The sequence below is a fragment of the Callorhinus ursinus genome, unplaced genomic scaffold (assembly GCF_003265705.2).
Source record: "Callorhinus ursinus isolate GAN/ISIS: 27379988/994484 unplaced genomic scaffold, GSC_fseal_2.0 scaffold126, whole genome shotgun sequence".
Classification (NCBI taxonomy): Eukaryota; Metazoa; Chordata; class Mammalia; order Carnivora; family Otariidae; genus Callorhinus; species Callorhinus ursinus.
The window spans coordinates 513,258-539,727 of NW_027397188.1; the positions used below are offsets into that span (position 1 = coordinate 513,258).

General features: G+C 64.3%; 1 protein-coding gene and 1 long non-coding RNA gene across 5 annotated transcripts in view; one reads left to right on the forward strand and one right to left on the reverse strand.

Moving 5' to 3' along the window:
- The window catches only part of CCDC187 (coiled-coil domain containing 187), a 41,595-nt gene extending 16,990 nt beyond the window's left edge, over window positions 1-24,605 (reverse strand). For 2 of the 4 annotated variants that reach the window (XM_073890109.1, XM_073890108.1), the window contains exons 1-10: window positions 24,488-24,605; window positions 17,941-18,470; window positions 17,745-17,843; window positions 15,234-15,329; window positions 11,656-11,790; window positions 10,090-11,120; window positions 9,743-9,837; window positions 7,540-8,114; window positions 7,076-7,163; window positions 3,970-4,085 (exon numbers count right to left, since the gene is read on the reverse strand). In XM_073890109.1, coding sequence (XP_073746210.1) covers window positions 3,970-4,085; window positions 7,076-7,163; window positions 7,540-8,114; window positions 9,743-9,837; window positions 10,090-11,120; window positions 11,656-11,790; window positions 15,234-15,329; window positions 17,745-17,843; window positions 17,941-18,470; window positions 24,488-24,576 — 2,854 coding nt within the window. In that variant the 5' untranslated portion in view covers window positions 24,577-24,605. Of the gene's footprint in view, window positions 1-3,969; window positions 4,086-7,075; window positions 7,164-7,539; window positions 8,115-9,742; window positions 9,838-10,089; window positions 11,121-11,655; window positions 11,791-15,233; window positions 15,330-17,744; window positions 17,844-17,940; window positions 18,471-19,841; window positions 19,960-24,487 lie in introns of those variants that run through there. The other 2 variants (XM_025860121.2, XM_073890110.1) reach the window with 2 other exon arrangements.
- On the forward strand, window positions 19,349-21,335 carry LOC112814570 (uncharacterized). The gene is made up of 3 exons (XR_003205804.2): window positions 19,349-19,435; window positions 20,145-20,652; window positions 20,958-21,335. It is a non-coding gene; the product is annotated as an uncharacterized lncRNA (long non-coding RNA).
- Window positions 24,606-26,470: the final 1,865 nt, after the last annotated feature.

The window sequence follows — 26,470 nt, forward strand, 5'->3', positions numbered from 1 at the left end:
GCCTCCCATCTTCTGGGCCTGGTCCTGGTGGGGGTGGGCAGAGGAGGGTGTGTGGGCTCCCTCCCGGGGCTGGTGCCCTCCTGGTGGCTCTTGGATGACCGTCGTGGCTGGTCAGTGTGCAGGGAGAATGCCGTCCCCCGGACAGTGCTCCTCATCCAGAGCAGAGCGGCCCAGCCTTCCATGGCCCCAGTGGGAGCGGCTGTGGACCTCAGCGAAACCAGCCCCCGGGCATTTCCATGGCACTGAGAAAACTCTGAAGCACGAAGGCCGGGGGAGAAGCAGGGGCTCCGGCCACCTGACGTGTGCTGAGCGTGGGGCAGCCCTTCCGTCCTGCTGGCCTCCACGGGGAATGGAGACCCACTGGGGAGAACGGCTTGAAGTGTCTCTTCTGAGCTGAAGTTCCCTCGAGAAGGAAACATCCTCCTCTGCTTTTGTTTTGTGGCCACGGAAAGAAGCTGGAGCCAGAGAAAATGCCCAGGAACCCCCCGGCCCCGCCAGCCCGAGCGCCCGCGGACCGTCCTGCGGGCACCCGGGAGGCTCGAAGGCTGGGGGAGGGGTGTTCCTTGTTATCTCTGGCCCCACATGTCAGTACCCCAGACGGTCACCATGGAGACACGGGCTCCATGGCCCTGAGCTCCGAGCTGTCCCCGAGGCGGGCATGTCACGACAAGCGTGTTCTCAGTTATGAGGCTGAGCTCGGGGAATCAGGGCCTGAAGCCGGAAGGAGCTGACAGGACACCGCGCCCTGGGTGGGAGCGCCCCCCTCCCCGGAGCTAAAGTCTCCCCGTCTGGCCCGACCGCCGGCCACCACACGTACCACTGACGTTAAATGAAAAGGAACTAACCCTAACACGCCCCCCTTCGGTCCTGCCGGCCCCATTCCCTGGCTAGACAGCCATGTGGCTGATGACTACCACACTGGATAGCCCAGAATCTAGAACATTCCCCTCCTTCCAGAAGGTTCCACCAGACAACGTGGTCTCGAAAATAAGTACTATTGGGTGATGTTGGTCTAGACGTTTGTCTACTGGACAACACTGCCCCCAGCAGGAGAAACTGGGTCCAAACCCCTGTTCTGCCACCGACTGGCTCGAGGTGATGGTGCCTCTTTGAACGCCAGGCTCCTCCATAAGCAGGGGCGTGAGGGTGGGACCCCCCCCAAGTCGCTGAGACCAGTGAGGCCCACGTGGGCACACAGCGCTGGCCCCCGCACTCAGGACGCTCAGGAGTGCTTCCCCTCCAGAGCAGAACGGCCCGGCTTCCCCTGGGTCGCGTGGCTGGCGCACTCACACTCTTGGCAAACATTTCCCAGGCACACACACGTGGCAGGCCGCGGCTGGAACTGCAGGGAGAGCCAGACCCTCACTCAGGTGCTCACGGCCCGCAGAGCAAGCTATGACCGGGTGAGCGGCAGGACCCGGCCCAGCCCGTGTTATCTGGGAGGCTTCCTGGAGGAGGTGTCGGATGCAAGCCCGGCACACGCACACTGGGTGTGCTCGTTGCTCGGTCTCTGGCTACCTGAGATCCTGCTCTCAGCCACTGCAGGCGGGGGCAGCTCAGATTTCAAATGAGTCCTGGGGGCTGCCTGCAGCCTCAGGGTAAAGAGATCCTGCCAGAGGATTTCGGCACAGACATAGGCCCTGTCCCACAGACAGTGTAAGGAGGGACGCGGGAGGGACCAAGAAGCTGGGGTGAGCCTCCACCCCGTCGTCCATCCTGCTTCCCACCTCCTGGAGAGGCAGCCTGGAGGCCGAGCCAGGGAGAGGGGCAGGTTTCTCCAGAAGGCTCAGGTTCAGCCTGTGGAAGCTACCAGGGCCCCTGGCCAACAGCTCCTCCCAGACCAGACTCCGAGGCTCCCGGAGGGCCGTTCGTGGATGTGGCACGGGGCAGGGGACTGGGACAGCTCTGCCCTGTCTCCTTTCTCTGGAAGGCATGGCCAGTGTGGGTGGGAGGCCTAGGGACCCCGAGGCCCCACAGCAGGTGGCATGGTGCCCCCTCTAACTCGGCCCAGCCCCTCGCCCAGCTGAGAGGGGCCTGCGGGGAGGGGCAGCTCTGCAGGAGGGCCTGTCCTTGCCCTGGAGCCCAGGGGACCCACTGACCGCCGCTCCCCGGAATGAGTCCGTGGGGAAGCTCACCCCTGGTTGTGGGAGTCCACAATGCAGGTGTTTTGTCCTTCCAACCAGTGCCTGATGGTTTTCCCCTTGGGATGTGGAGAGGCTCCCCTTCTCTGCCCTAGCTCCGCTCTCACACCCCTCCCCGTGGGCTCCAGGTAGGGCCGCCTGCCCCCCGCAGATGTTGACCGCCCCACGTGGGCAGACACCGCGCAGGGAGCGCAAGTGTGCCGGGCATCCCAGGAGGGCCGGAGGGAGAGGGCACTGCTAACAGCAGCACTAAAAGTTGAGAGCCCCGCAGTGGCTATCCTCAGGGACGCGTGCCTTCTGCCTCAACTCCGCGCTTCACGTCACCCCACTTGACAGTCGAGAGGTGAGGGCCACCTGTGTTCTTCCCAGCTTTCGGGAACATAAATCTGTGCCCAGGTTCCTGGGAGCCAGGACCCCAGGTGTGGAGGTGATGGATGGGGGCGCCATCTCCACTGTTCCCTGAAGCCACTGAAGCCAGTGCCTCCGGGGTCCTCACCCCAACCTCACTGCAGGGACAGCAGTGCTCGTTCCTGCTGGAGCCTCTCGGGGGGCCTCTGGTACCGGGGCCCCCACCGTGGACGTCCCTCCCAAGAGCAAGGAGCCACTCTGGCTGCTCGGCCCTGCAGGCATGGTAAATGGGACTTTAGAGAGGACTAAAGAGAGGGCTGCCCACTCTGGAGGGAAGGCCAGAGCCTGACCCCCTTTGCAGGATCCTGGCCAGGAGGCAGGCACCTCCAGGTGACTAGGACTCACCCTTGACCCTCACAGCGGCCGGCCATCCCCTGGCTCAGCCAGCCTTCCAGAAGAGCAGCAGGGGTGGACAGAGTGCTGGCACCTGCGTCCAAGCCCTAATCCCGGCTCATCCCTGGGTGCCCCTCGGCCTCCCGCTGCCCCTCTCTGGGCCGCACTCTCTGGGACTTGGAAACACGGTGGAAACCCCTACCCGGAAGCTGGTCACGTATCCTTGTCACTTATCGCTCGGAACCTGACATGCTGTGTGCCCTGCCTTGAGCATCTTCTGATGCCTCCCCCACTAAAAGCAGGTGCCTCCAGGGCTGGGCCTGATCTCGGGCACCAGGCACAGCAGGTGCTCAGTGGGTACAAGTTAGAAGAGCAGAGAGAGGAACAAATAAATTAATTAGCAGGCTGGCTGCTAAGGCTCCTGGTGCCTCGGGAGACAGCGAGACGCGGGGCCAGGTGTGAGGCTCCCCAGCAGCCCCCACCACAGGCTGGAGAGTCCCCCAGAGCACGAGGCAGGGGAGGTGGGAGAGACAGGCCGTGGGATGAAGATGGCACAGACCCCCCGCCCCCAGTGGGCCGCCTTCTACACACATCCCCAGCCACTGTGCCAGGCCCCTCCGGCTGCCCCTCCCTGAGTGGAGCACCCCACAGTCCACCATCCCCTTGGCGCACCAGGCAGGGCACCGCCCCACGCACCCCTGCACCGCCCGCTCTGCACCAGCCCTGTGGTCCTGGGTGAGTCTCCTCATCTGAAACCCAGGACAAAACCCTTCAGAAGCAAAAGGAAAGGCAGAAGCCTGGGCCGGCGGGTGCTCGAGGAAGAGGTCCGGGAGCAGGGCCGTCAACGGCCCCCCTGGACCAAGTATCAGTCACAACAGAGGCGTGGCAAGAGCACATAGCCAGCAACTGGGTTCCAAAAGCCTCCAAAAAACTTTAATACTGACGCGTGGACACTCTCCACATAGAAAAGGATCTCTCTAAACCCGTAGGACCACACGGGAGCATCAGGCAGTGGAGGGGGTCCCCAGCGGACCTCCCCGGCCACCCGACCAGCCAGCCCAGGGCCTGTCCGTAGGCTCGCCCTTACCGCAGCCTTGCGCGGTCCAGGGTGTGACCAAGCCTGCCGCCCCTCTGGCCGACGGCATCTCCTCCAGCTGCAGGGAGCCGCAGGTGGGGTCCAACATGGCTGGCACCCCGAGTGAGCTAGGGGCACACAAACACACACGTGAGCAGAGTCGGGCAGGCACATCCATGCGGTACAAGGCAGCTGCAGGGCTGGCGGGGGGTGGGGGGAGGTAAGCCAGCTTCCCTCGGCCTGAACACGCAGCTCTCAGACCCACAAGGTCCCAGGCTGAAGCCAAGGACCAGAGGCCTAAGGGGGATGGGCCTGTGACCAGAGGACCAGGAGGGCAGCAGTGAGCAGGTGGCACCCATGGATGCCGACACCAGCAGTGTCCCCCAGCTTGGGGGGGCGTCATCTGTGAGTGGCAGCAGGGGGCTCCGCACTGGTACCCCAGGGACCAGCAGCCCTCAGGAGCTCAGACAGCTGAGCCTTGGCTTCCACCACCACTGCTGGGCACTGCGCTGAGACAAGAATGCCCTTTGCCTGGAAGCCTGGGCCTGCTCTGGGTCTGCTCCCACGCCAGGCCCTTTGGGGGAAAACAGCCACTCTGGGAATGAGGGGCACAGAGCACATTCTTCATCTCTGTCGTTCCCTCTACCATCTGCTAAGGGGCACTGTCCACCAGGCCCAGAACGGAGAGGGGTGGACACACCAGCCCTAACCCTCACCACCACCTGCTCATGGCCCAAAACGCTGCCCCGTCCCACAGATGGAGCCTGAGCCGGCCAGGTGCCCGAGGACGCAGGGGTCACAGCCGGCCGGCTGGACTCGGAGGCCTGTCCCCGCTCAGGCCACTCTAACCCCTTGCCCTGAGGCTGGCCAGCACATGTCACGGGCAGGATTGGGAGGAAGGCGTCAGGTTGGGCCTTTCTGGAGACAGCAGTAGGCCGGGAGAGCCCCACCCGGGAAACGACTGTGTGAACAGGGCGCCTGTGTCCGCGGTGCACACAGTTCTGCCTCACGTCACGTTTGTCCCCCTGGCGCACAGCGACTCAGGACTGCCCGAGTGACTAAGGACACACCCGTGGGCCGTGGAGACTGACGGGGGGGGGCGGGCATGGCCCTCCTCCAGTCGCCCCAAGTGTTTGCGGAGCACCTGCTATGTGACTGCCCAGTCCCCACCCTGCAGCCCCTGGCCTTGCAGGGGAGACGGCTGGAAAGAGGGTCCTGGAAAGAGGGAGCAGCCCTGGTGAGGCAGTGGACGGGCTAGGGGCTGAATCCAGGTAGACCCCGGGACGGGGCGGGGGCTGCTGCCGGAGTGCGTGACCATCAGGGGACAGGAGAGACCAGGTCGCTGCAGGGGCACTCGGCGGCTCTCCTTGAAGGGAGTGCCCGCACAGCCATCGTTCAATAAGCCAGGGTCGGCAAACACATCCCATAAAGGGACACACGGCAAACACGTGGGCTTTGCAGGCCACTCAGCCTCTGCCTCTGTGGACACGACTTGACTCTGCCATGTGAGCAGGACTGCTGCCCCCTTGCGTGAAGGATGAGCGTGGCTGGCTGCCCATCCAGCTTTGTCCGCGGACAAGCAGGGGCCCGCAGGCCCTGTGGACCTCAGGCCTAGACTTCCCAGTGCAGTGGTTCTCAAAAGATCCTAAGGACTGGCCTCATGCACCGGGTGCAGGGGGGCCGGGGTGGGCCGGGGACTCTGCATGTCTAACGAGTTCTCAGGGCATAGTCTGAGAGTACCGGACTAGGGAATGCGCAGGGAGGAAGAACCTCCCACGAGCTATGTGATCCTGACATGTCACTGTGCTTCTCTGAGCCTCAGTGTTCCTATCTGTAAAATGGGAATGAGAACACATCTCACAGAGTGCTGATGGCACTGCCCGAGGTGCAGGAGGGCCTGCGGGTGGGGACAGGCACCCTGCGGGGGCGTGCCCTCCCCTCCCCTTCCTTCCCCAGATGCTGGGCCCTTGGAGGGTGGAGCCGGCATCCTCACCGTGCCGTGCTGGGGACAGGCTGGGTCCCCAACCAGACGGAGCCCCACGGTGCCAGCAGGGAATGGACAGTGTGGGGCATGGCCCCACCCCAACTCAGAAACTGGCCTGAGAGGCAGCAGGACGGGCCAGGCCCTGGGTCTGGAGAACTTGGGGGGCACCAGATTGGGGCAGTGGAGGGAGGGCCACAAGCTGGACGAGGGGGCACAGAGCTGTGACCTGGGAGCAGCAACTGCTGTTTTGGAAGGGACAGGCCAGGCAGCTTTTTTGGACGCAGAGGGGCCCGCAAAGTCCCTGGGTGCTGATCCCCGCACAGCAAGGCTGCTGGGTCGTCCAGGACAGCACTCTGCACAGCCTGGTCAGAGCCGGGGGCGCTGGGAGGACGCAGCGCCTGGGTGTGGGAATGCCCGGCGGTGTGAGCGGCTGGGTCTGTGAGGCCCTGCCCGCCGTCCAGCAGGGGGACGCGCAGATGTGGGGTGTCTGCCTGGAGCCCCGGGGAACCCGTCAACCTCTGGGGCCTCTCCCCTCCCAGACCACTCCTCCGGGTCCCGGACACAGGCGGTGGAGAACCAGCAGTCCAGCCCAATGCTGCCCCCTGCTGGCAGCCATTATTCTGTTCCACCAACTGGACTCAGGGCCTGCACGAAAGGGCCCCCGAAGGCCTCAGGCCTTGCTGGGGACGAGAGCCATGAGAAGGTGCAGGGTCTGTGGGTGGGTGGTCCTGAGCACTTAGACGCGGGACACAGGACCTGGGGGGGAGGGGACCCGCCGATCACACAGACAAGTGTGGCCGACAGTGTCCGCCTGGGGCCGGGAGACAATGCAGAGGAGCGTGCGGAAGGGGGCATTCGGGGACTGTGCCCCCATCAGTGGGGACCTTGGGTCAGGAGCCCACTGCCCACGGCCCAGCCGGAGTGGAGTCTCTGAGCCACCGTGTGGCCAGCGCCTGAGCCAGCAGGCCCTGACCCAAGTCTGGGGGCTTCTCGCGGTCAGGTCAGCAGCTGTGTCACCCTCCAGCAGCCCGGTTGCACCCGGACCCCTGCGCACCAGCTGTGCACTGCCGCTGGCTCGTGGCTTGGCCGAGGCGTGGGGGGGCGCGGGGGGGCACGGGGGGGGCGCAGACTCACCTTCCGATGAAGGGGCTGAGGGCTTGCAAGGAAGCCGTGTTTCTTGCCAGCCTGTTATCCAGCTCCAAACGCCCGTCCTCAATGAAACCTTGGAGAGATGGACCCCAGGAGTTGGCAGGAGGGGAGGAACCCCTGGCGGGTGGGGGTGGGGACGGAGGGAGGGGCCTGGTGGGCCGTGTCCACTTTCTTGCCCCTCTTTGGAAGGGCCTCAGGGCCAGGCCTCACCCCTCCTCCCGCCAGGGCCAGGGTGCTGACAAGGTCTGTAGCTGATGGAAGATTGAGCGCATGACCAGGCTCTGCCAGGACTGCCACCGACGTCCCCTCAGGCGGCCCAGACACCTGTTGTGGTATTGTCCTCATTATGTCCCCTTTAGGGAGAAGAAGCCGAGGTGCAGGGAGAAAGCGGGGTCCCCTTGGCCACTGGCGGGGCTGGTGGTCACTCGCAGCCCGGACCCCAGCCCTACCTCGGGGCTTGCTGTCGTAGTGGCCTCTTGGGCTCATGCTCTGTCGCCGCTCCCAGTCGGGGCTCCACGGAAGAGTCCTGCCGTCCAGGAAGCAGGTGGGAGGGACAAGTGTCCTGGCCGGCATGTCTGCCCAGTCCCAGGGGGCCCCTCCGCTCCTGTTGGGCACCAGGGCTCCAGAGCAGACTGGGGCTGTGGACACAGTGCTGCGACGTGAGGGTGACAGGTCTGAGACCAGGTCCCCGAGAGTGTCCGGTGCCTCCGACCTGTGCAGCTTGGCCGTGAGGATGTCAATCCGTTGCTTCAGGACGTTGGCCATGGTCTCCAGCGCCTGTAGCCGAGCCTGCTTGTAGCGGAAGTGCAGGGGCCCCGGTGTAACCAGGCGCTCGCTCTCCTCGGGGTCCAGGTAGATGCACATGCCTGGGCGCGGGGGGCGGGTGGTCAGGTCCTGGAGCTTCAGGGGGCCCGGGGAGGAGCGGGCGGATATCAGCATGGGGGCACCATCCCAGCCGTCCTGGGGGCCGTCCATCTCTAGAGTCTCAGTGTGATTCAAGGCTCTGTTCAAACACAAGCAGAAGCTGCAGGGAGAGAAGGCAGAGGGGGTCAGGTCCGGCACATGCATCCTCTGCTGCGTGTACAAAACACGTGTGTGCAGGGGTGAGCCTAGCGCAGCTTCTGTGAAGGAGTGCGTCCATTTGCAGTGACTGTCTCCGGCCGGAGGGGTGGCTACGGGCCTCTATACAACAGGGGCCACACACGGCCTGAGAAAGACCGAGTTCTGGGGTTTAACACCAAGAGCCAGGGCGACAAGAGAAAAAAAGAGCTCAACCAAAGTGTTTCAAAGTGCACAAGTTGTGTGCATGGAAGGACACAGTCAACAGAGTGAGAAGGTGGCCTCCGGGGGGGGGGGGGTGATGGCAAACGCCGGATCTCATAAGGGTCGCTGCCCAGACGTATGAGGAACACCTACAACTCAACAACAACAAAAACACCACTTTTCCATAAAAAGGAAGGAATCCCGACACCAGCTACAACGTGGATGAACCTGGGAGTGAGGGACCAATCCCCGACGATCGACTCCCAGGAGGCCCGAGCGGAGTGGGATCCACACACGTGGGGCGCGGGAGTGGGGGCGGGGGTATGGGAAGGGGGTTTAACAGGACAGAGTCCAGTGCGGGAGGGTGTCCATGTGCTGGGGACGGACAGAGGGGACTGTGCACAGCAGTGTGAACGCACGGACTGGCACACTTAAAAGCAGTGAGGATGGTGAATCCATGTTATGTGTATTCCCCTACGATGTCTTTAAGATGTGGAGGGAGAGGGGCGCCTGGGGGGCTCAGTCGTTAAGCGTCTGCCTTCGGCTCGGGTCATGGTCCCAGGGTCCTGGGATCGAGCCCCGCGTCGGGCTCCCTGCTCAGTGGGGAGTCTGTTTCTCCCTCTGCCTGCCCCTGCCCCCTGCTTGTGCTCTCTCTGTCTCTCTCGGTCAAATAAACAAATACAATCTTCAAAAAAAAAAAAAAAACAACACAATCGTGAAAACAACAAAAACAAGAGAGAACAAAACAGAAAAGGAGGGTTGGCAGAGCACAGAGAGGCTGGCACCCTCCTCCGTTGCTGGGGGAGGGATGCAAAACGACGCAGCCGGTGAGGAAAACCACCTGACAGCTCCCCGAAAGTGAAACGCAGCCTTCCCCTATAGAGGCGCCCGGTGAATCCACTCCCACGTCCATAACACAAGACGGGTATTCAAACCATTCATTCACTGCAGCCCAAGGCGGGAGGTGGCCCAAGTGTCCACCAGCCAGCCAATGGACACAGTGTGTGCAGTGTCATCCAGTGGAGTCTTATTTGGCCGTGAAGAAGGAAGGAGGGCCTGACAGGCACTACAGCAGGGATGAACCCGGAGAACATGCCCCAAGGAAGAAACCAGACCCCAACGGCCACACCTGTGGGACTCCGCTCATAGGAACGGTCCCCACAGATGCCTCTGTGGAGGCAGAACGCAGGCGGGCTGCTGGGGAGCTGCTGACGGGTATGGGGTTTGCTTTTGGGGTGCTGAAATGTTCTGTGAGCAGAGGGGGGGATGGCCCGATGCCCCTGCATCGTGCACTGTAAATGTGCTGTGGGAAGCGGCACCCGCCATGATCACCCGCTCTGGGCAGAGGGAGCCCCACCCAGCAGCGGCAGCCCCCGCCTGCCTACCCACCTGCCCGGGGCCTCCTGGTCCCCCAGCACCATGCCGGAGGTCACCTTGCTCCACTCCAGCACAGGCGACCCCAGGCTCCCGGGAGCTTCCAGGCCCTAAAGCAGAGGAGAGTACAGTGAGATCCTCGTCCCGACCGGAAGACCCCGAGACCGGTCTCTTAGCCCCAGGACTAGCCCTGCCCTCTAGAGGGGCTCAGGCTGGACCCCATGGGGGTCCCCTCTCTAGGGCTGGGGCAGAGGCAGTGGCTCCCTCCTCCACCAGCCCCGGGGAGGCAGGCATTTGGGGCTGCCGGGAGCTCAGGGGCTGAGCTGGCCGGCACCGCGTCCTCACCCGAACCCAGCACCTACCTTGGATGGCGCACAATGCGGGAAAAAGGTCACAATGCCGGGGGTCGTCTGGGAGACCACAGGGACGGCTTTGCCGAGGACGGCCTCCCGTTGCTTCCTGTAGACTTCCTGCAGCCTCTGGTTCCTCAGCTCGAGCGCCCGCACGGCCGAGGCCTTCTCCTCCAGGGCCTGCCGCCTCCGCGCCAACGTCTTCTGGCGCATGAACTCCCGCAGCACCTCGGTGCTGTAGGGGTGGCCCAGGGCACCCCGGGGCTTCGGGCAGGGTGGCGGCACCCGCACCTCGTCCTCCTTCCCAGGGGCGCCCCTGGCGGGCCTCAGCCAGCCGTGCTCCACTCCGGAGGGCGGCAGGAGGGAGCCTCTGCCCTTGCATGGGGTGCCAGTGCCCTGCGTGGAGGAGGCACTCCGGGACCTCTGGGCAGAAGGGCTCCAGGGTCTTCGGGCGGGGCTCTCCCAGTCTTCGTAAGTGGCCCAGGTCCGCTGGGGCCTGGAGGCCTGCCCGGCCGAGGCACTCCAGGGCCGCTGCAGCAAGGAGGTCAGCCTCTCAGGGGGGCTCCCGGGCCTCTGGAAGGAGGGGTTCCGTCCTGGGGCCGCTCCAGTCTGCTGGGGATAGGACTCCCACCCAGCCAGGGTGCTCCAGCGATGCCCAGTGGGGAAGCTGCCAGGCCTCTCTAAGGAGGAGTGCCTCCCCTCCATCCCTGCTTGAGGACTCTTGGAGAAGGAGCCCCGCACGTCTGGGGTGCTCCAGGGGCCCCACTGCCTCCTCCCCGCCAGGTCCTGCAGCCACAGCTTTGACCGCCCCAGCTCTGGCCCTCCCCTGGGGTGGCGGTGCCGGGCCAGCTCCAGCCCGGCCTGGATTTGCTGGCGGAGGTCTCTAAGGATGGCCATAGCGTTTTGGATGGTCATAGGCTGATCGCAGGGAGCCAGGTTGGGTGCGTTGGCAGACAGCTGCAGGTCACCTTGGACAGAGGCTGGACTGGGCATCCGGGGGCAGACAGGGGAGCTCTCGGCAGCTCCAACTCTCTTGCTGTCTCCTGCAGAGACAGGTGGTCGCAGGTGTCAGGGGCCGTAAGGGCCCAGGAGGAGCAGAGCCAGCTCCCTGCCCCAGGCACCCTCAGCCCTGCTCCAGGGAGTTCGCCCCTTGGCCCTTACATGCATCATGGACTTGGACACTGCACCTCTGGGTGCAGGTGCCACATATGGGTGACTCGACCTGGCATAGAGCCACCCACTCTAGACTTGGTGAAAACGGCACGACTGGGGGTTGACCTGTGTCTCCTAGAGGAGCCCCTGCCGCTCCCATCCTGCATTCCCTACCATGGGAAAGCCTAGGTGGCTGTGCCCTGCCTCCCAGGAGCCTAAAACATGTCTCTCAGGGGCAGAAAACCTTTCTTTGGCTTTTAAATATAATGCTTTCTCCAAGTCCCGTCTGATGGCAGATTTGGAGGGCGTTGGACAGGCCGCTGGGGAGAGGTTGCTCCTGCACCCAACGCCACCTCCTTCCCCTCCGCGCCCACCCCCTGATGCCCCAGCAGAGCAGGGAGGAGCACAGGCGGGGGTAGCAGCTACCTAATTCCACGGTAGGGGCCTGGTCTCTTGAGGGAGCCTTGCTCTGGAGTCTGGGGAGGGCAGGAGGGGGCCCAAGCAGGGCCCTCACCAGGGCGGGTCCTTTCCTCCAGGCGTAAACACCAACCAACTCAGAATCTTAAACAGAGAAAACGCACACACAGCAGAGCGGCCGGGGCCTTCCGAATGTGGGCCCAGATGGGGAGGTCTTTGGCCCCGGGCAGCCCACGGAGACTGCTTCACACGCTCCCAGAGGAGCTGGGGTGAGCCTCAGCCAGTGGCCAGCAAGAGGCAGGCCCGAGTCCCAGGATGACTCTGGACGGTGACCTGACTTCTCTGACCCTGGGTAAATGGGGTAATAAAACCCGCTCCGCACGGCTTTGCCTGTAAAACCAAGGCCACGGGCCCAGGTGCACCGCACGTCCTCGGTCAACGCCGGCCCACACCAGCAAGGACTGTAGTCATGAGGAGCGGCGAGTGGGAGGCTAATGCTGCGCCGACCTCTGCCCTGAGCCAAGGAAAGCCTCCGCTTTTATGCTGCTGAGGCTCCGCCTACGAGGGGGCCCCAGGGAACACAGACACAAACGCCCACCGCCTCCCAGCCACCAATGAGCTTTTGTTAACAAATGTTGTCGCATAAGAAACATCATTTATCAAAGCTCTTACTTCATCCTCCCAGATTACACTCTCCAAATGCCAACACCAGCCCCAGAGTCACTACAAGCCAGGTTGCTGGCGGAGGCCAGAAGCGCTGGCCAAGCTTTAGCTCACACACACGCACACTGCATCTCCCCCAGGTCCAGCCCTGGGCAGGAAACTGGACCTCCCAGGCCAAGACCTGTCCTGCCTCCCATAAAGGGGTTGTTTTTGCCAAGCAAGGGTGCCTTAGGGCAGAGGCCATGCAGAAAGCCGACCCCTGGGGTCAGGCAGCCAACAGGGTCAGAGACCCTCCCCCACCGCCCAGACCCCGAGATAGTCACAGGCCTGGAGCAGCGGCCCCAGGAAGGGGAGGGGCCTGCACAAAGCCACGCCCTTCAAGGTCCACACCTGTAGGAAGGGCCTCGGCCACTCCCCAAAGCCGAGGCCTCTGGGACACGACCCAAGGCTATACCACCTTGCAGTCTTGTTCTCCAGGGCCTGTCCCCAAGGCTACCCCTCCACAGGCCACACCCCTCCAGCGAGGGCCCCTGAGGCCACGCCCTCCCACACCAGGCTGCTGGGACACCGGCGGTTAAGAGCCCGTCTAACTCTGGCTCTGCCGATGACTAGCGATGGGCCTTGGGGGGAGTGACTTTTCTTGGTTTCCCCGTCTGTGAGCGCCACCCCACGGGACCACAAACATGAAAGTGGTCCCTCACTGCAGGGCTCGGGCCGGGAGGGGTCAGGATTGGCTCCGGGCAGAGCCAAAGGCCAGGGCTGAGGCCGGCACTGCCCAGCTGGACACACTGGGGTTTTGAAAGGCACCAGTGGGGTTGGGCCCCCCAGCAAGTCTCCTCTGCCCCGGTCCCCCGACACGGCTGAACTGCACAAAATTGCCACCGCGGCTCCCTCCCCAGGGATACCACGCAGGGATTCGCCCCACCCCGGGCGAAGGGGCTGCCCGATGGCCAGGCCCCTCCAACACCGGTCGCTCATCCCCCATTAGCCCACCAGAGGGGTCCGGGTCAGTAAATGGGTCCTGATGGGCACATTTTTTCTTCCGCCGAGCAGTCTAATGGCAATTAATTTTTTTACGAGAGGATTTTTAATCTGTGGAAATGGATGAAGTCCCCAGGTGCCCTGTCAGAGTCCCAGGGCCGACCTAATCTATGGTAAAAAATGCAAAGTGAGGTGCTATAGTCTGAAATTAAATATTGGGCTTCATTTTCCATCGGCCCGGATGGATGAATATTTTATAACTATTGCGATTTAATTTTTTGTTAACTACAGCAAATTCCTAATTCATCCAATTCCCAAGTCCTGTGGCTCTGACCTCTGACCCCAAGCTCATCTCTCCTTAGCCCAGCTGTGACTTGGTCACTGACAGAAACGAATGGTCAAGTCCGTCAGGGTGACACGGTGGTTAACGATGATGGATGCAGCCCGTGGCAAGCCCTCTGACCCAGTGTCAGGCGGAAAGCAGGTCATTTGTCAAGAGAGCCATTGAAATAAAGCAAACCCAAAAGCTGAGGGGTAGGAGGAGACAATGATCCAGAAAACTGTGATATCTCGTGCCTTTTCAGTGGGCCTTCTGGAACCTTCTCCGTGGCTCCCAGCATCCCTCACCGTCAGGTTCAAGTGGAGGCTCTCTCTCCTCTCTTGTTGCCTCCTACCCTTGCTGAATAGATGTGTCTGCCCCAGCGGCCTGCGGCTGCCCGCCTCCCTCGAGGGGCCCTGAAGCCAGCGTGGGAGAGGGGAGACAGTCATGGTCCCGCCAGAGCCGGCGCTGCCCCCAGCAGAGGTGGTGGGTCTGAAGGCGCGGGGCACAGGCGGAGCATGCACCACTGGGCTCTCTTGGGTGAGCCGCACAGGCCTGGAGCTGGCTTGCCTGCGGGGGCCTCTGTGAGCCTCAGCGTCCCTATCTACAGGATGGGGGCAAGCCCGCCTGTGGCGGAGGAGGGCCATGAGGGAGGCCGAACTGGGGTCCGGGGAGTGCAGCTACTCCGCAGTGACCCCCCTGAGGAACAGTGCCGCCTCGTTCCCCACAAGCCACACGGGGCCCTCCTGGGGACTGCTGCATCCAGGGCAAGGGCGTGGCCACAAACCTACCCAGGCTGGACAGCTGGGTCTCTGCCGGACACCGCCACCCCGCCACCCGCCCAGGCCCCAGGGGAGAGACGCCCCAGGTAGAAATTCCTCTGGGACCTCAAGCCCACCACTGTCCCCACGTCTTCCTCGGACTCTCCTGGGACACGGTCGGCCGATGCGCCCCTGCATGACGGCTCCGAGTACCGTGGACACAAGGCCAAAGACCTTTGCCGCCACCAGGGGCTCAGTGAAGCAGGTGTTGTGGGTTTGCTGCCTGGAGTCCAACAAACCAGGCAGATAGGGAAAGCCCTCCCTCCTGCAGACGTCTCCCCCCGGCCACTGAAGGCCGCTGCACGGTGGCTCCCCGGGGATGCCGCCGACGCGCAGCCAACACATCTGTCCACCGGACACCTCACAGCCGCCCACCATCACCGGTGCGTCTTCACACACACGCGTGCAGGCTACAAATGTGTGTGAAGGCACAGTGAGTGAGCGGCCCTGTGTGCTTGGAGACTTTCACAGTCTGGGGGCTCGGGGCTTTTGTGGGCTTTCCCTCCATCATGGGGGTGGGCCCTGCATGGGCAGGGACCCCCAGCGCCACGGTGACGGCCAGGGTCTGCGTTTCCCAGAGATGCGGACGCCAGCGCTGTTCCCTTCCCCTGTGCCCTGCAGACCCACCCCCCCCCCCGCCCAAGCCCCTGCCAATCCCAGGTCCCCGGGCCCACAGCAGCCCAGGCCTCTGCTGTCCCCGGCACCAGAAATCATGCGCCAGAAAGCCGTGTGCCCACCTGGTGAGCTGAGTCACAGACGTTTACACCCAGGACATGTCATGGCCCCAAATGGGCAGACCTTACCTTTGTCTTTGGTGGCTCTTCTGGGGATGGGTGATCTGGGGGCCTTCTCCCTTTTGCAAGGACTGCTTTGCCTCCTTCTGGCTTTCTCCCGCGGAACTTCAGGGAGAGGAGAGGGAGGGAAGGTGAGCAGTCACATTCACGGGGATAGCCACGCTTGTGGACCCGGGCTCCTATGGAGCAAAGCCCCTGTCCTGCCTGCTCCTTGGGCCTGTGCCAGAGTGGGCAGCCGAGAGCAGGGCCGGAGGGATATCCTGGACTGCCCGCCCCGCAGCAGGCCTGGGCCCTCCACACCCTCCCTCACAGGGCCCCGACTGCTCACAACTTCCAGGGTACCTGGGGCCGAGAGCCCCTGAGGACAGGAACGGCCTCCCAGCTGGGTCTGCCCTGCCCATCTCAGGCTGACCTGCGGCCCTTGTGTTGACTCAGTGGGCTGTCAGGGAGCAGCGGCCAGCCAGGCTGGACAGGGGCTCCGCGGGGGGAGGTGGGATCAGAGTGAGGACCGCAGGGGCTTTGCATGGTGGGGTCCGCCTGGCTGGACAGGAGGGGACATGGAGACCCCAAGGGGGTGGAGGTTGTCCGAGTCCCTCGGCAAGCACAGTGGGCCGGCAGGAGGGATCTAGCTTCCCGAGGCCCAGTGCTGTTCAGCCTCAGTGTCTCTGTCCACGGCCGGGGTGCAGCTGCGTTTGGGGGGCACCAAGAAGCCAACCAGCCAGTGCCGTGTAAGCAGGGCCAGGGGCGCTTGGAAAAGCCTGGCCCAAAGGAACTCTCCAGGCCCGGGCCGGTCCCTCAGTCCTCACTGCCGAGAACCTGCTGGCAGGAAGGGCCTCCAGCACCCAAGCCGACAAAAAGAGCCCTAATTCTGTAGAATCCACTGACACGAGGCCCTAGAGGAGTCAGACCCACAGACAAGGAGAGGCGGGCAGGGGCCGGGGGAGGGCACAGGTCTGTGTGTGACGCAAACAGAGCTCAGTCTGGGAAGATGACCACGTTCTGGGGACAGACAGAGGGACGGCTGCACAACGGCGTGAGCGCACGGACGCCCCTGAGCTGTGCATTTACTCGTGGTGAAGGTGGTAAATCTTATGTGTACCTTACTATAATCTAAAAAGAAAAAAAAAAAAAAGACCTAGGCCCTGCCCCAAGCCTGCCTCCAGGGGGTTCTAGCGGGGAGAGGATGAGACGCGACGGTCAGAAATGGTGACCGATGACACTAGAGGCTGCTGAGTCCCCGAGCGACTAGCGGCCAAATCCTGACCTTGGCTGAGGAGCCCCGGTGGCCTCCGTGGGGTGGGGGTGCTTGGGGAGCTGAGGCCGTTGGGGTCCCCGTGGGTGGAGGAGGAGAAGGGCAGGGTGATCTCTGTGAGCCACAGCCGGCCTGGGCACCTGGGCGCGGGGAGCGGCTTCAGCCCACGGCCAGGCCAGAGCTGGACGCTGCCCCCTGGGCTCGGACCGGCAGGCCCCTTGGCCCCGGCCTGCATCTGACTCCGCTCACACATCCAGCTGGGGCGGGACACGAGAAGTACCTGCGGCTGGCACCCCGGGGGTCGCAGATCACATACTGACCAACCTCCGCCCCAACCTAACCTGCTGCTGCCGCTGTTGTCCCCTGGCCCCATACTGTTCCCACATACTGACCAACCTCCGCCCCAAGCTAACCTGCCTGCTGCCGCTGTTGTCCCCTGGCCCCATACTGTTCCCCTGCGCCGGAGACCTCAGCAGCCTCGGGCATCCCAGGCACAGCCTGACTTCTGCTCCAGAGCCCGTCCCCCTGCCCCACTGCGGGGCATCCAAAACCTTGCTGGAATGAGGCTGCCCTTCTAGACTAGAGAGATATCCTCCCCCAGCTCCCCATCCTGCAAACAGTACCGGCCTGCCAAAGCCCAAACCCACTGGGGCTCCCTGCTTAAAACCCTCCAAAGCAGTTCCCAGTGCCCATGGCCAGTGGTGCAATCCAGACTCTTTAAATGCTACCGCCCTCTGGCCCCCAAGCATGGCTCCTGTCTGCCTCTCCAACCTCACCCCTCCTATCTGTTGAGTGAAAGAGTAAGCCAAAACCTTCCCTCGGCCCCCTGGCCCCTTCCGGAACACCGGCAAGAAGTCTGCCTACCCATGACGGAGCCCTCAGCACCTCCCAGGCCCGGCGGAAGGCTCAGCCACAGCCCCTACAGCTGGTATGTGTCCATGCAGGAAAGATGTCACCCGCTCTGTGCAGGAGACCCCCTGCCCTTTGAGCCCCGGGCTGCCTTGCAGGGCCTGCCCGCCTTCCTTCCCCGAGGGGGAAGCAGAGATTTAGAGGAGGTCCCATTCCGGAGAATGGCAGGCCAGGTCCAAGTCTGTGCCTGGCCCTTTCGTGGTGGGGGGGGCCCTCTCTACTGTCCTCGCCTGAGCGGGATCATACTAGCGCCAGTCATATAGAGAGAGGGAAGCCCAGGGTCCAGAACCGCGCCGCCCTCACGGCCGCCGGAGGGTCCGGGCAGGGCTGCCAGCATGGCCAGCCGTGCAGCCCCTCACCTGAGGCCTGGCGCCGGGCGACCCCGGACAGCTTGCACCCCTGGCCGGGGATTGCCCTGTCTTCCACTCCACACGGAGCCACGCTCAGGCCGCCTGAGCCTGGAGAGGAGCGAAAGGGGGCATCGTGAGGACAGGTTCCGGGAGGGGCTTCCATGCTTCCCATGTAGCAGCCACTCAACAGCCCCCAAAACAGCACCTTTGACGGAGGCCCCAGGCCTGAGCGCCTCCCACGGGGCTGGAGTGGGGTGCATCGGCTTCCCGGCCTTCCTCCGGGGGTCTGGCTTGGAGGCTCTGTAGAGGCGTGAGGCGCTGGACAGTGTGGAGGTGCCCAGGGAGGCGCAGCTGGCCTGCCACTGGGCCTGGGCCCGGATCTTGTCCCGCAGCTGCTCCAGCCGTGGGTTGCTCTCCCTGGGCTGCCGCCGGGGCCCCAGCACCTGGGGGGGCCTCTCCTTCCAGGGCCCGGGGGGAGATGTGCAGGAGTCGTGGCCCCCAGAGGAGCCAGAGAGGCGGCCTGATGACACCGAGCTGTCCCCATCCTTGGCCTCCTCGCCTTCCGACCACACCAGGTGGCTGTGGGCCTTCCCCCGGGCGCCTGGCTGCTCGGTGTGGTCGGACCAGGCCACGTGGGGAGCTCCCTGCAGGTCACCTGGCTGTTGGGAGGGCCTGGGCCACCTCAGGGCAGCCATGGCATCATCCTCAGCCGCAGGTGGAGGGAGCCCGGGTTCCCTGGGGACAGAGAAGCAGCCCGTGAGTCAGGTGTGGAGACCTGGCCGTGCTGAGCAGAACATCTCAGACTGTGTGCGCCCCCCCAGTACCCCTCCTGCTCCCTCACTCTCCTGTCTCAGGATGCCCACAACCGAGAAAGGTGCAGGGGGGCCAAGAAAACGCCCCCAGGCACACCCCCTCTCCAATTGCTACCTCGAGCCTTGCAGGCAGTCGCCACCATCAGCCCAATTGACAGACAGGGAGACTGAGGCTCCAGAGAAGGCATGCAGGTGGGGCACGCTGGCCCCCAAGTCCTCCATCCTCATGGTGACCGGATGCCCTCCCAGGGAAGGAGGCTGTCCCTCCCAGGTCCCCGCCTGGCCCAGTGGGCAGGCACAGACGTCTCCAGCAGCGCAAACAGGGTCTGCCCAGGGCCCCAGGGAGCCAGAGTGAGACGGGGCAGCGCCTCTGGTTATCTCTGGGTTGGGGCGGGATCATTTCTCCTGGGTCGGCAGGCAGCGTCCCCATGAGCAAGGTCGACATGGCCACAGGGCCGGGTCGAGGGCAGAGCCCAGTGAGCCCCCAGCCACCACCTGCCTGGGGTCAGAAGGTGCTTTCACGGGGCAGCCCGCCGGTCTGCAGCCTGGTGTCCATCCTTGCTCAGGATGGGCTGGCCACTGCCGGCTGGTCACTGCCGGCTGGTCACGGCCTAGCCCAGCCCCCTGGCCCACAATGGAAACCCTCAGGATAGTCGTGGAAACTGGGTGGGCATGGTGGGCTGCCGGGCCCTGGGCTGGCAACGGCTTGGGGGGCCTTCCTAACAAGCTGCCCCTCAGCAGGGTGGGAGAGAATTCTGGGTGGCCTGTGACAGCATAATAACCCCATTGTCACTCAGCGACAGAGCCGAGGCCTTCGACTCCTGCTGGGGCCACGGGCAGGCCCCCCACCATCCTCCCAGGGCACGGGAGCCCATAGCTGTGTGTGTGGTGAGTGGACTGGCCAGGGCTGGGGGCGGGCTCAGCCAAAGCCAGGGGGCACAGTGCAGGGCTGGGGACAGAGGTGGGGCTTGACCCCAGGCTCAAGCTTCAGTTCCGGACGGGCTCAGCCTGGGGACCCCGGTTCGGGAGAGAGGAGCCAGCCCCGGACACGGCCCCAGCAGCTAGACGAGAGGTTCGGTGCTCCAGCCCGACGCCCACTGGGAACCACCTCCCAGGCCGCTGCCTTTGGCTCCTCGGGGTTGGTCAGGGGAGCTGGCTTCTCAGCTCTCCCTGGCAAATGCTCAGGGCACCCTTTGGCCCACGGACATCCTAGCTGAAGATGCCTGAGCCCTGGGAGCCCCAGGCCCGCTTCCTTGGCCCTGCCCTCCTCAGAGAGCACCCCAGCCTGGTCCACCTGCAGTGGTGTCCTGTCACCTTCTCGCCAACCCTGGCAGGGCAGTATGGTGGAGAGGACTCGGACTCTGCAGTCAGCTGGCTCTGAGCTTGGCATGGTCCCCCAAGGAGGAGAGCCCGTTCAAATCCACACTCCGCCCCTAGCCAGCTGAGTAACCTTGGGTGACCAGAGACCCCACCCTGCCCTGCCTCTGGGTATTGTGAGCTTCTGGTGAGTTCACTCCAGCAGGAGGGCGCTAAGCAGGATGGCCCGCGTTCATGAGCAGCGGGATAGCTGAGCTGGCTATGAACTCTTCGTTTTCAGGATGCCCCAGAGAAAGGGGGTCTGCAGCAAAAGAGCTCCTAATTCCAGGCAGAATGGAGAGCCTCTGTGAGGCTTATTCTAAGAGCCTGTCCTGGGGAACCAGGGATGCCTGGAGCCAGCTGCCACCAGGAAAGGACGCGGGGCGGGGCCCTGAGCCCAACGGGGCCCTGGTCATAGGGACACAGCCCCACATTCAGCCACCAGCAGGAGAGGAGTCACCCCAGGGACAGGCCTGCCTGGAATGTGAGGTGCTGCCCCTTTGACCCCAACAACCAGCTTCTCCTGCAGTTGGGATGAGGGGAAAGACGCATGTGCCTCAGACCACAGAGCCAGCAGAACCCCAAATCCAGCCTTTGGCCCCAGGGCCCTCGACCACACCTGGTAGCCTAGACTGATGACACAGCTCTGCAGGCGGGTCCCCCTGCCGGTGGCACCGAGGCTGCCATCCAGCTCTGGCCAGGAGTCCCGCCCTGCCCCGGCTTGCCTGCTCCACTGGGGACGTCGCCTGGTGAGGCCAAAATGCAGTGGGTCCCACCCTGTGTTTCTTTATGGGATGTTTTCGAGGGGTCGGCATGGCAGAGGGCTGCCCCCGGGCTTTGGAAAAGCAGGCCCTTCCAGGAGAGCCGCAGGGCACACTCGTGTTCCCGTGACATGCTGGGAATACCCGGGGCCTGCAGACGGCTTCTGCTACACGGGGGCTGGCAAGCTCGGGGGACATCACCAGGGGGTGACCATGGTGTCCCCCACACCACCCTTAGAGGCTGGACAACCGAGGAGACTCCCAGAGACGGCTCAGCCTCCTCTCGTTCACAGAGAGGCTCCCCGTCCTGGAGCAGAACCCCCTGCAGCCTCCACTGAAGGACCCCGCGGTCACTGCGGCCCCCGGGCCTCCGCTGAAGGACCCTGCCTCGGCCAGGCCCTGGGGCGCCTACATCGGCTGAGGTGTTGGGGGGCATTCTCCCCAGCGTCCACCCGACTTCCTCAAGGACAGCGGGAGAGGGTCATCCTGAGCCGTGGCGGCCGGAGCCAAGTGCCCGCGTCTCTCTGGAGGTCAGCTGGTGGCCCCGGTTTCCCACGAGCAGGAAAGCGGGGGGTCCAGAGCCGCGGCCCTCTGCAGGAAGCAGCTGTTTCATAAACACAACGAACAGCCGACTGCCACACACCAGAGTCGATAAAAGCAAAATCGTGAAACGAGTGTGTGACAGTGTAAATAACCCCAGTGTCGTGGCCCTGTGAGCTGTGACAAGCCCAGAGCCCCCTCCCTCTCCTCCCGCTCCACTGGCCACACCCTGCAGGCCTGCTTTACCACCCCCCACTCCAGAGCGGCTCTCAATCGGGAGCCGTGCCAGCCCCCCGAGGCCTCTCCCTGCCCAGGATCCTCAGTGCACCCCTGACCCCAGCCCTCTGGCACCTGCTGGGGCGACCACAGCTCTGTGAGCCGGACCCCGGGCAGGGCTCCAAGCAGCAGTGTGGGTACCAGAGGCCACAGCCTGGGGGGGCACCCGCACGCAGGTCAGGCCCCCGCATCTCTACCCTAAGCAGAGAAGTAGGCCCAGCTGGCGGCTCCCCTGGCATGCACCCCCATCCTGACCCCCCCCCACCTCCTCCCTGGCTCACGACCTACCAATGCCACCCCCACTGTGTCCTGGTGCCCGCTCCTCTGCCCCCACCACGGGGCACCAGGGACAGCGGGGGGCCGGGGTGGATCCCTGCAAGAGCCCCCAGCACGCGGCAAGGCTCTGTGTGGTTTTGTCTCCCTGGCAGCGGTCCTGGGAGGGTCAGATCTATGGCCCAGGGTCCTGGCAGGCTCAGAAGCGGGTGGGGGGGTGGGGGACCACAAGGGTGGTGGGCTTCTTGGCCTGAGGCTTACTGTGGAGAGCAAGCTAAGCCTCCGCACGCACCCCTGCCCGGCCCCTCGACATCCCAGGGGCCTGCTGCTGACCTCAGGCAGGTCTTTCGCTCATGAGTGAAGTGGGCAGAGCACTAGCCCCCACCTGGTAAGGTTTCTTCTTTGAGGGTCAGAGACACAGGGAACACAGAGGGCTCACGGGTGGGGGGGGTAGCCTGGGGAGGGGGCTGACTGAGGAAGGAAAGCCAGGACACCTCTGCCCTCCCCCAGCCCACCCCGGAGCCTGGACTGCCAGCCCAGGTCCACACCACTGGCCCGTTCCATGAGGCATCTGCCCAGTGCAGCCAGAAACCGGCTCACCAGGGCCCCTGCCCCTTGCCCCGGGGGGTGGGGGGTGGGGGGGCCTACCCACAGCACCCACAGCCCACTGCACGGTGCAGACCACGCTACTGTCCTGGCCCGGGCACTGCGGAGCTGCTCTCATGGCCTGGGCTGGCTGGAGGGGTAGGGTGGGCAGAGCAGGGTGGGGGCCTTCCTCCAGGAGCAGCTTCTCACGGCTCGTCCCCCGGGCCCCCAGCCCCAAGCAGACCAAGCAGGCTGGGGACAGAGTCCGCGGACCTCGAAGGAGAAAGGCCCACCGTGCCCACAGCCCCGGGCCCCAGGGTTTGAGAGCACAGAGATCTTGCCAGCCACCGTAGCTCGCACGGGCCTGGACGTGGCTGTGACACCCTGCAGCCACCTGCTCAGACCCAGCCCTGGGCATTCGGTGGCCCCCTCAGTGAACACGCCCAAACCGGCCCTGTACCCAGACCAGAGTCTCCAGCCACCACGCGCCCTGCCCACGTGCCACCAAGAAGCACGGGCTGGGAGAAGGTGGGGGGTGGGGGCTCGGAGTTCCAAAAGGAAGCACTTGGGAGGCTGACCCAGGCTCAGGTCATATCTGGGGAAATGATATGCAGGTGACAAGAGCATCTGTCATATTGGGCCCTGCTGCACAAAAGCACACGCCTCCCCTCTGGTACACACCGTACAGACACACGTGTGCACCCCGCCTAGGTCTGCGGAGCGGGACGAGCAGGGCCGGCCTGGGCTGCCGAAGGCTCTGTGTCGGAGTCTGGCCAGGGCAGTGTCCCCAGCCTCTGCCGCCCACTTTGCCCCAACAGCCCCAGTGTCTCCACAGCTGCTCTCCAGAAGCTGATGGACTCCTGGAAGCTGGTCGGGCCCCCAGGGCGGCAGATGTGAGGGCGGGGACAAAGTGACACAGGGCCAGCGATTTGGGAAGACAGTTGGCCGTTGGGAGGAGAGCGCCATCAGGGAAGCCAGATGGAAGCCCTGGTGGGCGAGGTGGGGCAGAGATAAACCCCGCAGATCAGCCTCGAGCAGCGGGCTCTGCGGGCAGAGGAATGAAATGAAGGCTGTCCACACCCCCATGGCCTCTTGGCTCCGGCAACCCCTTCCCCATCCCGGCTACACAACCAAAACCCATGGCATTGCCGCCCATGAAACCCGCTGCCCAGGGGCTCCCCGAGCCACCATCCACTGCTGCCAAGAGGGTCTCACGGCCACACCCACAGAGAGGTCAGCAGGGAGCTCCGCCGGCCCCCAGGCCCTGCCACCTCCTCGTCTCCCCGCCCCGCACGCCCACCCTCAGGCCCGCTGGGTCACTTGTGGAGACCGCTTGGGGCACCTGCCAGGGGCCAGGCCCTGCACCCAGGGCGTTCCCCAGGCAACCTGGGGCTCCTCCCCAAGCCCGTGAGGAGGGCGTTGTCACCTTGCCCACAGTCACACAACACAGAGCAGAGACCTGCCCTCGGCACCCCCTCCTCCAAACCGGGAGCGAGCAGAGTAGACCGGGGATTCTGAGAAAGGACACCCCCAGGGACCAAAACCATCTTCAAACAGCTCAGAACAGTTAACTCGGGGCCGGGGGTCTCCTACCGCAGACTCACCCTGTGACCTGCACTCCTGCATGGAGGAGTGTGGCAGGACCGGACGGCCTGAGGGGCCCTTAGTGCAGGGAGTTAGCTGGATGGGGTCCAGGCTGAGCCTCATTGTCAGATGATGGCCTTGCCAGGTGGGACCAAGGCAGAACCACCCATCAGCCCCATCCGGGCGCTGGGAGAGTATTTATGCCCCCCCCGTACACATGGGGAAACTGAGGCACAGTTCATCAGGGAGAGTCTAGCGCTGGCCTTACAGCAGCACCAGAGCCCAGAGGCAGGGCAGCCCCGGGGGTAGGGCTCGTGGGCATCGCACGCCCAGGGCAGCCTGGCTTTGCCCCGAGGAGCCCCAAACCCCCAGAGGCAACCCCCAGACAGGAAGACCCCTCCTCAGGCAGGCAGGACAGAGAAGGATGGCTACCCTGCACTCAGCCACGTCCATGGAAGAAGGAAAGGCTGTCCCCCTTCCCAACCCGCCCGTGCCCCCACACACCCCTCCCCCAAGGGTCCGGGGCAGGCCAGGCGGGCTCAGGTAGGGCCCCCCAGGTACTCACCAGCTGGCAGACCCCAGGCCTCCGTCTGCGGGGAGGGCGCCAAGCGGGGGCCGCGGCTCGAAGGCCCGCTGCCAGCAGAGCACAGACATGGGGCACCCGCACCTGCAGGTGCGCCAGAGGTTGGGCAGGAGGTTGGGGCACCCGCCCTGATGTTGCCAGAGAAACCCAGGCGTCCATCCGTACAGGCCCCTCCTCTGGGCTGGCTTCCGGGAACCCGGTGGGGGCGGGGGGGAGCAGAGCCTCACCTGCACATCCAGCCCACCTGGGCAGGGGACACACACCTGGGACGCTCGTCCCCACGGGGCCCCATGGCAGTGGGGGCAGGGCAGGAGGCAGGTACGCTCTGGCAGGAAGGGAGGATCTCCAGAGCTGTCCAGAGCCACTCCCGCTCAGCCCTCCTCCCCTGTTTTCTTTCTCTCTCTGCCCCCCAGGGACCCCCCGGGGCTCTGGTGGTGCAGCCTGGCAGCTAGGAGCGGGGGCGGGGGGCGGGGGGGGGAGGTGGGCCTGGAGGCAGACAGGGCCACCTGGCCCTTCGGAAGCACAGTGTGGGGAGGGGCGGGATGTTTGAGACCCTTCAGGCTTCGGGACAGCAGGGAGGTGCCCAGTAGGGGGAGGCGGGAGGAGGCAGAGCCGCTGGGAAGTCCAGTTACCAAACTCAAAACCTGAGAGTCTCCTGCCTCCTCGGAGTCGGTGCGGCTCCAGGAGGGCCCCCCAGGTACTCACCTTGGCAGTGGAAGGACAGGAGGGTCTTGGGGGACCCTGGCAGTGCATTCTGTGCCTGGACCTGCGTGTGGGTCTTGGGGTTTGGTTATTTGGCTAAGATCTGTGCCCGCACCCACCGTCCGTATTATGCGAGGTTTTCAACTGCAGGTGTGGGTCCGTGTGTGGTCAAGGCTGTGCGCCCACACCCCTTCCCAGCTCCAAACTCGTACCTACAGGGGCCCGGGGAGTCTAGGAGGCCCCGGGGGCAGGCGGTCTGCCCGATGGAAGTCAGGGTCCTCCCCGGTGCAGATGACGTGGTGCCTTCTCCCTGTCATGGCCAGGGGCCAGCTCCCCAGGAAGGTCCCCCAACCCTTTTGCCATCCCTACCACCCCCCTACTCCCAGAAGCTAGGTCTTTCCCTCCCAAACAAACTCTAGTAAAAGTCTCCTTGCAGAAGATTCCTCTTGGTGTTCAGGAAATTCGGGTTTGGGGGCAGAGAAACTCAGAGCAGCCTGGTCTCTTAGAATCTCAGGGGTACACCTGCCCCCCAGAAGCAGTATGGGAGCAACAGCCCCTCGGCCTTGGGGAGTTGCTGGGCACTGTCCTAAAAGATCCGGGCACTTGGCAAGGCCACCTTGGCCCAGAGCTGGGCCTGCCAAGCAAGACCATGCCGGGGGGCAGCTGCATTCTGGGGCCCGAGGGTCAGGAGGGCCATGACCCTGCCTTCCCGACCAAGCTCTGCACACTGGCTGGGCCGCCTCAGCCACCACAGCCCAGAGATAGCTGGCACCCGGAGGCGGGCGGTGGGTACCAGAATGGACACACACGCACAGGTGGCCTTTGTCTGTGGATGTCCATGGCAACAGGGCAACTCCACCTGGCCTGAGGTGGCTGAGTTTTGTTACACAGGCCAGGCTGACTGAGACACATGCCTTCTAAAATATAAGTCCTAGTGTGCAGCTGGGCCGCGAGCCCAGTCCTGGCACCGAGCATGGCCATTGTGAGCTGAGTCTGGCCGGGCCACCCAGGCAGCCCGCATGAGACATAAGAGGCTCAGGCAGAGCTGTGCTTGAGCCCGTGGTCCAGGCCCCATGGCACCCACCGCTGTGGCACAGAGCCCTCAGCCTGGCCCTCTGGGGAGCCAGCACGGCCAGGCAGCTGAGTGGGGAGGGTGTGCTGAGCTTGGGCGCCGGGTGGACCCCTGGGAGTCAAGCAGGAGCAGGTATGGCGGCATGTCCCTCTAGCTTTGCCCCTGGTCCCCCTTTGTGTGCAAGAGAGATG